Source organism: Puma concolor, chromosome A1, assembly GCF_028749965.1.
Source record: "Puma concolor isolate L17-30 chromosome A1, mPumCon1.1.hap2, whole genome shotgun sequence".
Lineage (NCBI taxonomy): Eukaryota > Metazoa > Chordata > Mammalia > Carnivora > Felidae > Puma > Puma concolor.
The window spans coordinates 14,181,418-14,191,969 of record NC_141667.1 but is presented as its reverse complement, the minus strand read 5'-3'; the positions used below and the strand labels follow the sequence as shown (position 1 = coordinate 14,191,969).

Below are 10,552 nucleotides of genomic sequence, written 5' to 3'. Positions count from 1 at the left end.
TCCACCGATGACATTTATCTGTAAGAAATGCACAGTATTTAATATTAGTAACCATATAAATGTCCCCCAAGGTTCACTGAATCTGTGATCTCCCCACCACCCCCTACCAACCTGCCCCCAAGCTATTTTATATATGCTTGGACACCTTGTAACAACCTGGGCATTCCTCTGCTTTTTTTTCCTACCTAAAAGAGTTGCTTGGTGGTTAAGGTGTTTACGTCTTTCTTGTATGCTGTGCTCTCAAGCATTAAGAATTCAAATTCATTTCACTATAGAAACAAGAACCAAAAGTCCCCAAAGGCGATCATAGGCATGAATTGAACCCAAGAGGTATAATATTTGCCCAGTATTCGGTTTCACCATTTCTTCTTCCAGAATTATCCTCTGACAACATCTTAGGTGTGGTACACACGACAGATCACTCAGAAGTTAACTGGGGCCAATTTCTTTAACCCGCAGGGACAGCACCAGGTTCGTCTGTATCTGCTGTATCACTTAAGTCTCTTTGAGAATTAATAATCCCAGTGTACTGGCCCTTCACAAGTCCCATAGAAATTTTTCTATGGTAGGGTGTGAAATCATATTTGTAACTCTGATTAATTACCACCCAATGCCACTTCTTGCCAAAACCTGTTGTTTAACTGATTCAGTCATGAGAAATCTTTTTGTGGCTAGGGTTAAGTTCATTTTTAAGGGTTTTACATCTGAGATTTAGCTTCTAGAATCAGTTGGAAAAGACCCAAATTACTACCAAGAGATTCAAGAGACAATTCCTTATTTTCTTGTGTTACAGATGGATGAGCACACTCTAAAAGTCACTGCTTCTGCCAGTTCTCCAAGCCTTTCCCCATCTACAGAATATATGGAATCAGAGCAAGCTTTGGGGGAGAAATCAAGGATGAAGTTGACGTCACATACGTTGGTGGGTATCTATCCATCCTATAACATTATTACCAGGCATATACACAAATTACTAAATATTTCCGAAGTGACAAGGGTCTTTCCTTAGAGATCATAAAGCCTTCACTCTCTTGTAGGTAACACAGGGAGATCTGGAGGTTAAGAGACTGAAAAGTCATACAAGACATTAGCGGCAAAACCAACAGAGGAATCCGGTCACCATGAACTCCTGTTCCACACTTGGCTTTCACAGAGCTGCTATCTCACTGCCTCCTCACAGCCCTTGGGTCCTCTGTCCAGGCTTTGTCATGAATACGATAAGTAAAGGGCTAAAATAATATGATCATCAGTGTTTTCACAACGTACATAATATGTGATATTTTTCCATAGGATATGGAATTCTCTTTCCCAGCCTTCTAATTCTCTTTCCCAGCCTTCAAGATCAACTCTGCTTACTGCTTCTTGTTTTATTCAAAAATACTTGTTCTGGGGGCACCTGGGTGGCTCTGTCAGTTGACTGTCCATCCCTTGATTTGGGCTCAGGTCACGATCTCATGGTTTGTGGGATGGAGCCCTGAGTCGTGCTCTGCGCTGACAGCGTGGAGTCTGCTTGGGATTCTGTCTCTCCCTCCCTCTCCGCCCCTCCCCTGCTCATGCTCTGTCTCTCAAAATAAATAAACTTAATATATATATATTGATAAATAAACTTAATAAACTTTATATGTATATATATATATATACATTTGTTCTAAGTAAATTAATAACACCCCATGTTATAAGGTATATATCCAGAGTCACTTTTTAGTTTAGCCTCTCCAAGATAATTTAGTGACACTGATCCACCAGCTAATTTTTTAAACAGATAATGTTCGCCAAAGTGAGAACATACCGCTTTATACTTCTATCCAAATACCTCCAGGAAAATGCCCAAGAGAGCGCTCTATTCTCTACTGAGGTAATAACCAAGGAGGAAGGGGCCATAAAAGAAAACCAATAGTCCTCATTACTTCTTTTTAATTGTTTAACTTTATTACTGTTGCACCATTTATACAATTACATATAATTTCAATGCATCCATTGTACATTTTTTTTGTTTTTTTTTATTTTTATTTTTTTTTTCCATTTTCCAATGAGCGGTGTGTTGGTGCCTGTGACACAGAATGGAAGAGAAACCAGAACTGCAATGAACGCAGACTTTTTTTTTTTTTTTTTTTCATTTCCACTGACCAATAAACAGAACTACAGGTGCACCCAACCACGGACATGCATTAACTCGTCATGAGAAATCTAGGGAGGCTAAGTAGGATGAGAGAATGTTTGTTACTCCCAAAAATACCTGGGGAGGAAGAATGGAGTCTTGGCATCGAGATACGTGTGGACAGGCTAAGAGGGCTGTCTGAAAGTTGGCATTCATCCACAACATTAAAAAAATATCAAAATAAGAAAAGCTGTAAATTAAAAAGAAAAACACAGAAAATACTGCTTTCCGAAAGATCTGATTGCCTTGGCCTAGGCCCTGTGGGCAGAATCAAACGCATCACTCCCAACCCCCTTGCAGAAGACAAGATATTCGGATCTTAGCGGCGGAGTGCCTGTGACAGCAGTTCAGGTACAAAAATTGTACTGTACTTTCAGACATTGATCTTTAAAATCCAGGACTGATTGGTAAAGTTGACTGAAGGTATATTAGATATTTCCCCACAAAAATACTATTTGGATTCTCCCCACCCCCTCCCTCCCTCGATGGGACAACATCCTTTTTTTTTTTTTTCCTTTAATCTTGGGCAATACATATCATTACTTCGGATTTGAAACGAGTTAGTATAGGAGAGAGAGAGAGAGAGAGACAGAGAGAGAGAGAGACACAGAGAGAGAGAGACAGGCGGTGGAAGCAGACTCGGTTTCCATAGGCTGTCCTTGTTACTCCTTGACTGCTACGGTTTGCTCAGAGCTGGCGGGCGCCTCGGCCGCCTTGACCTCGTCCGCGGGGGCTGCGGGGGCCTGGGCCTTGGCCGTGGAACTGGGTGCTTCCGTGGCTGCGGGGCTCTCCTTGGACGACGGCGCAGCCTCGGTGCTGCTGGGTTTTGAGTCTGAAGCCGGGGCCCCGTCACTTTTCGTCTCCTGCGCGGCAGGAGCTGCGGGAGCCTCAGTCTTGGTGGGTTCCCCGGCCTCCTTGCCCTTGTCGTCGGCCTTGGCCTCCGCGGGTGCCTCGGGCTCCGCGGCCTTGGGGGCGTCGCCGGCCGCGGCCACGGCCGCGGGCTCGGGCTCGGCGGCCTTCGGGGGCTCAGGCTTGCCCTCGGCCGCCGCCTCCGTCTGCTCGGGCTCCGCCTTCGGGGCGTCTTCCTTGGCCGCGGCCGTGTCTTTGTCGCCTTCCTTGTCTTCGGGCTTGCCGGCCGCGTCCTGGCCATCCTTGTCCGGCTTCTCCTCCTTGCCCTCCTTCACCTCTGTGGTCTCGGCGGCCGCCTGGGCCTCATTCTCCTTCGGGGTTCCCTCCTCTTCGGTGCCTGCACCCTCGGCCTTCTTGTCTTTGTCCTTGGCCTTCTCATCATTCACATTGTACCCCTTCTTCTTCTTGCTCAGCTTGCCTCCCATCTTGGAGTTCTGTAACACAGCACAACACGACACAACACAGAAGCGTTACTGGTGGCTCCTGAGGGAATGGCTTTGCGCACCTCCCCACCCCTGACCTGGCAGGCTGAAATCCTAACCCCGCGCCCTGAGACGATGGCACTAGGAGGTGGGGCCTCTGGGAGGCGATTAGGACCTGAAGGTGGGGCCCTCGCGGGTGGGACTGCAGACGGGACCCCCACGTGGCTCCCCAGCCTTTTCCCCACGTGAGGAGCAGCCAGGGGACCAATCACGACCAGTCAGAAGCGGGCTTTCCCTTCAACACACCTGCCTGCACCCCCACCTGGGACTTCCCAGCCTGCACAACTCTGAGAAAGAACCTTCTATTTACGAGCCACCGGGTCTGACTGTTCAGCAGACAGCATGGACCAAGATGCTTCTCAGTAGGAAAACTAAAAGAAGCTTCCGTTTACAAAGGAAACAGCTCCGGACGCTACTGAACTGTGCACTTTATTCCTTCTTAAGTTTATTTATTTATTTTGAGAGAGACAGTGAGAGCGTGAACAGTGGAGGGGCAGAGAGAGAGGGAGAGGGAAAATCCCTCGCGGTCAGGGCAGAGCCCAGCCCCGTCTGGAGCTCACCCACAAACCATGAGATCGTGACCTGAGCCAGATGAAAAGTCCCACACTTAACCGCCTGACCCCCCCCCCCCCCGCAAGCGCCCCAGAACTGTACCCTTTAAGACAGGTTACTGCAGTCAATTTCATATTTTGCCACAGTTAAAAATGACAAAAAAGTGAATCTGAAAAAGAGCCCAGTTAGAGAGCATCTGGTTGCAGCAAGTAGAGGAAATAATAAACTGAGATCAAAGAATCCGTGATGAAACGCTAAGCGTGTCCATCGAAAAGAGAAGCGGCGCAGTATTTGTTTCTTGTCTGCTTTCCGACGTCCAACGCAAACACTAGTGCACGTTTGTGTACAAAATGGGAGAGGCGGCCAATTTATCTTATTTTAATTTCTTTCTAACGTGTATTCATCATTGAGACACAGAGAGACACAGAATCGGAAGCAGGCTCCAGGCTCTGAGCTGGCAGCACAGAGCCGGACCTGGGGCTCGACCTCCAGCTCACAAACCGGGAGATCGTGACCTGAGCCGAAGTCGGACCCTTAACCGACTGAACCACCCGGGCGCCCCCAGAGGCAGCCGTTTTAGATCCATAGTGCAGCCCGGAAGAGGCTCCATAATCTTAGAATACTTGCCAGAGAAATGGCACAGCTGTAATCAAGCACAAATGACAAATTCCTAGAAAAGAATCTCAAACTACCAACTCTTCCCCAACTTCGCTATTCAGCTATATGCTCATATCGGCACACACATCTCCAAAGACAAGTAGCATGTGGCCTTTCTGGTTATAGAGCCAGACCGGTTAAAGGAAAACTATACCACCCAAGAAATGAAAAGCCTACGTAGTGTCTCTAATTATATTTGCTTTGTCAGTTGTTCCAGACTTGTATTCATTGCTTTTCCAGGTATTTTTGGCTTACATACTTCCATAGCAATATGAAAATGGCCTTCATTATCAATTATCATAATCGATAACCTGATTAGAATTCCAACTAACTCAATGGTCATTAACAGGCTTTTTCACTCCGAGTGAAGTCCCCAACTTCCTAGAGGCTTTTGATTCTGGCCTCAGAAACTGTGATTGTATTTGAACCCTCAATTTTTCTTCCATAGTACGAAAGCAAATCCAAATAAATAATAAATTATAGGGGCGCCTGGGTGGCGCAGTCGGTTAAGCGTCCGACTTCAGCCAGGTCACGATCTCGCGGTCCGTGAGTTCGAGCCCCGCGTCAGGCTCTGGGCTGATGGCTCGGAGCCTGGAGCCTGTTTCCAATTCTGTGTCTCCCTCTCTCTCTGCCCCTCCCCCGTTCATGGTCTGTCTCTCTCTGTCCCAAAAATAAATAAAAACGTTGAGAAAAATAAATGAATAAATAAATAAATAAATTATAAATTTATAAATAAATTCAGTCTAGAACCATTGCCAGAAATAAGCAGGCATGCTATTTTTTTCCAAGTGCATGTTTATGCCATCATATATCAGTGGGAACCCACTGACCTGTTGCTCTTTAGAGGAAATTTGGTTGCTTTTCCTTGATGAAGCATGGAGCAGATTGAATGTCCATGCATTCTTCAGTCCTCACCATTAAGGAAAGTCCAGGAGAGAGAAGGCCTTGCCCTGGGCACCAGCGGAGGCAGAATTAGAACGTTCTTGTTGCCCAGTCACCTTTTTTTTTTTGTCATTGATGTCATCCATTTAGAACAGAAAAATTTATTCCTTACACTTCTTGGAATCGTAATTCATGACCGTGAAATAATCTACATTTATCTTATTTAAAAGCAGGGTGTTGGGTAGGAGAGTGCTATGCTTTGGTCAAAATTCGTCTCTGCTCATTTCCACTCTATATGTGAATTCCCTGGCTGGAATGCATTTAATGGCTGAAGGAGGAAAAAAGGAATAAGCTGAAAGATGACTAAAATAATGTTCCTAGTCTGAAGGAAGGCCTTTATTATGTTATGAAAGAAAGAATTTATCTTATGTAGCTTTAAAAAAAAAAAAAATGGCTTTTGGTCATGATCCACTTCGGATATCCAATGGACTCTATTTGACTTAATTTTTGGTTATTTCTCCCTCAGAAGTGGGGGCAAACATATAGGGTAAAAATACAATTAAACCCACTCTAATCTCCTAAACAACCACAAAGCAATAAGTGAAAACATAAAGAGATAAGTTGGACCAGTGTCTTAAGTTGTCGTTTACAACTCTTTCATTGAGTTCTCAATTAGCCAATATGCAGGAATGTCAAAATAATTTCAGCTCTGCTATTTCAAGATATATTCTGGTTCATGAGGTTAGAGCTAAGAAACAGAAAACCTGACAGGCCTGCCTTTTCTATATATTCTCCAATTCTATCATAGAAACCTATACGCCAATTTAGAAGTCACAGAATAGAAGACAAAGTGTAAATGTGGTGTGCATTCTGCCCATAACATAGGGGTGCCTCTTTTTGACATACACAGCATGAAATTCTATATAGCTATCCCCAGAGGCTTAAAGCTATGTTGGTCTACAAACCTAAAATCTGTGTTACTAAAATTGGTTTTCTGAAACACAGGGCCACTTTCTATTCTTTAAACCCAGCTGTGATTCATTTCTGGGCAGGAAATGAATGTACATAATCAAGTTGTAAGAAAGTCTCCAACCCTATTTGTTTTTTCAAACACAAAGTTAATAAATGCCCCTACATTTGGCTAATTTTCTTACATTAGTTATAGTGGGGTATCAGAGGGAGGCTTATAGAATCCACCAGAACCCTGGAAAAGCAGGGAAGTCTGGTTATTTCCCAAGACCACAGGGGTGAAAACCTTGCATATACCGAGGGGTAAATTAAAATTACAATTTAAAATCTGGGGCGCCTGGGTGGAGCAGTCGGTTAAGCGTCCGACTTCAGCCAGGTCACGATCTCGCGGTCCGGGAGTTCGAGCCCCGCGTCAGGCTCTGGGCTGATGGCTCGGAGCCTGGAGCCTGTTTCCGATTCTGTGTCTCCCTCTCTCTCTGCCCCTCCCCCGTTCATGCTCTGTCTCTCTCTGTCCCAAAAATAAATAAAAAACGTTGAAAAAAAAATTTAAAATCTAACGGTTTCCTGCGTGTCGAGCACAATCCTAATCCTAAACACATTACGAGATTATTTTATTTAACCTTCTCAATAGTACCACAATGTAGTAAGTATACCGTTAGCATCCTCTTACCCATATGGAAATTCTAACTAACGGAGGTCATGGGGCAGGACTAGAAGCAAAAGCCAAATCCAGCATGTAAGGTGAGAAGGCACCATCCAAGAGGTCAGAGGGAAGTTCATGAGCAAGCTTCCCACAGGACAGAGCTCATCTCAGGAATGTTACCCTCCCTGGGTCACAAGGTTGTTGCCGACGTGGGGTGACTCAGAACTCAAGATGTTGTCAAGATAATGATGAAATTCTGAACTTCAGATACCCTCTGCCCATAAACTTTTCATCACCCCATTTGTCAGTGGGGCTTTGTATCAGTATCCTTAAAAAAAATAAGGAGAGCAGTGGGTATGCGTTTTAATTACTTGTCTCATAGTTTTACTTCTAATTTTGAGAGAAATCAGTTGGTGTAGCAAGTTGTGAGTTGAAACATCTAAGTTAAAAAAAAAAAAAAGCAGTTAAAATAAAAAATCAGCAGCAAATAATCCCCCCTGGAAATGATTTAAACCTCAATCTGAGCTACAGTGAAGGCTAAGCCTACCTTCGCATTTCTCCACATCTGGAACATTCCTAGCCATTAAAAACTCAGACCAATGCTGATGCACTGAACTGACCTCATAGTGTGGATACAATAACCAGACACTTAAGTTGATCTCTTACCAGAGTTGTCCTTTAAAATTACAAGACAATTCGATGTCACCGGGGCCAAAACTACACACTAACGGCTTCCACGTGGCGTAGAAAATAACTAGCGGTCAACAACAACCGAAGAGACTGCACTGTGTTAAATCTGGAAAATCCTGTACAAGAATTATTTCACGGAGTGCCCGAATGTTGCGTCATGGGTGACTCCTAAGATGTTGCTAATGAATCCCAACTCCTCAGCACACCTGCCCTGAATCCTTGCAAGTCACTTAACCTCATTGTCCTTCCATTTCCTCTATAGAAAAAAAAAAAAAAAATGTCAACCTTAGGGGAATTTCGTGCGAGGCATCGGTATAACGTTTGACATTTCATGGGCCTGCAAGAAACGTTAAATTCCCCTCCCCGTCATTTAATTTTGCGATTCCTAGCTAGGTCTGTGCTTGTAAACCCCACGAGAACAGTAGAACACGGGCTCCACACACACAGGCACAGTAATCAAAAGACGATTTAACAATATTTTGAAATGTCACCAAGAAGATTTTTGGTATGTGAGTTTCAAGCTTGCTCTTGCCGACCCGGTGGATGCGGAAAAGAAGTTGGTACACCTATCTGTTGTCATCATGTTGCTGAGAGTAAATTTGTCTACTCTTTGGATGTGAATGTTCTATGCACTTAAGATTCTCAAGAGGTTACAAGTCTTTTTAAAAACATCAACAGTCTGTGATAGCAAGAAATTATTTTCTAGACAGAAGTAAAAATTATAGAGCGGTCACCAAATCTAATGCCTCCTAATTTGAGCTGAGTACCAGAGCGACCACGGAAGAAATATTATTTCATCTTCCTACCATCTCTTCATCATTTGTTCCAAGGAAACAAGGGAAAATTCCGTTTCAGTCATCGGGATGAAGGCAGAACCCAAATTCTGCAGTTAAAATTCATTTATTGCCTATAATACACGTGGAAGGCCAAAAACTTGATCGACGCCTTAGCGCAGCTAATAAGCTAAACAAATTGCTTAGGAGGGACGGTCACACTGTCAAATGCCCCCTTTTTTCCCAGCATTCTGTGGAGGACTTTTTTTCTTTTACCAAGTACCAACACGTTCATACTTTTAAGGTCCTAACATGGTATTTTAAATCTCCCACAGCTGTCCTGTGACTTACTCCCCCAATAAAAGCAAACCTCTCTCTAGTTAATTAATCCCACGTGGCTATAAACAAATATTCCAGAGAATTCAAGTTCTGCTTGTTGGTGAAAAGAGGAGAGAAAGGGTCACTCTAGCACGGTTCGCTGATCAAAGCGACTGACACGTTTCTTTGTTGGCAGCTAATGACTTTTCCTAATAAATGACCGTGTATACTCATGAACTTTCATGAAAATTCCAAAGGTGTGTTTCTCTAACGTCTTCAAGCGGATGAAGGCACGTGAAAGAAGAACTCCCTAGGTAGGTAGGCAAGGTAAGATGATGGGTTCAGGCCTCAGAAATAGGTACATGAAGTAAAGTAATAAATGGCCTAAAAATTAGATTTTAATTCTTTCTCCAAACATCCTATTGAATCTTGAAGCTGACAAGTCCTTTTTTTATATAAAACAAAATCCTGCTTACAAGCTCATGTTCAACTATGAAGCTGAAGACTATATGTATCTATAAAGAAAAGAAATGTGACCCCATATATCGCCACTATAGCAAACCTTAAAAAAATGACTCTGACTCTTGACAGCTTAAATTTTACATAAAAAAAAAAATTGTTTGGGGGATTAAGGGCAAGAAATAATTTGAAAGGTTATGTTGTAGTCAACATACTCTAATAGAGATGATCTCCCCTACAAGGTTCTCCCAAGTCTTTGTTCCTTTCACTCCAGAGAGCCTATCAGGGAACATGGAAGATGCTTCTTAGCCATTCAAATCACCTAAGTCATGTTTATTTTGTACACACAACCCTCAGGGGACACGGGGTCAAAATCACCTCTGTACAGAGCTGAATTATCACTTAATTTCATTAAGTAACAATTCTTACAAACGCTAATATGATCAGCACATCCAGAACTTTCCTGATGGGCACTTACATTTTTTTCTTACCTTAAAACAAACCAATCTACCATCAGCATAGCCTCCTAGCCTCCTGAATTAAAATCTGGTCTTTCATTTTGAGACAATGAAGGCAGAAGGGCCGAGGACAAAATGTCACTTAGAAAAAGGTTAAGTAAATTATAAATCTTTTAAGACACGTCAAAAACAAGCCCCCTCGCACTCAGTATGAAAGTTTGCTAAAAATGGCAAGCATGCAGAGTGCTGGTCCCAGCTGTCAATAATTTGCTTAAGAATCTGAGCAAATCACCTTCCCCTCTGGGTCTCAAATTTCCTATTCAGTAAAATGAAGATATTGAAAGTTCATGCTCTTGGTGGGAAAGGTGGAAATGTGTGCATATATTTTAATGAAGGCTTAATGACACTAACAAAATGCTATGTGTGTGAAAAATGGGTTACGATCAGTGCTATGGTCGGAATGCTTGTGTCCTCCCCCAAACTCATAAGGTGAAAGCTCATCTCTGAGGTGACAGTATTAGGAAGCAGGACCTTTGGGAGGTCCTGGGCATGGAGCCTTCATGAATGGGATAGGTGCCCTTATAAGAGACCCCACAGAGCGC

General features: G+C 43.5%; 1 protein-coding gene across 3 annotated transcripts in view; it reads right to left on the bottom strand.

Moving 5' to 3' along the window:
* Positions 1-1,907: 1,907 nt before the first annotated feature.
* The window catches only part of BASP1 (brain abundant membrane attached signal protein 1), a 56,871-nt gene continuing 48,226 nt past the window's right edge, over positions 1,908-10,552 (bottom strand). For all 3 annotated transcript variants that reach the window (XM_086676362.1, XM_086676360.1, XM_086676361.1), the window contains exon 2: positions 1,908-3,501. In XM_086676362.1, coding sequence (XP_086532488.1) covers positions 2,821-3,492 — 672 coding nt within the window. In that variant the 5' untranslated portion in view covers positions 3,493-3,501 and the 3' untranslated portion in view covers positions 1,908-2,820. The remainder of the gene's footprint in view (positions 3,502-10,552) is intronic.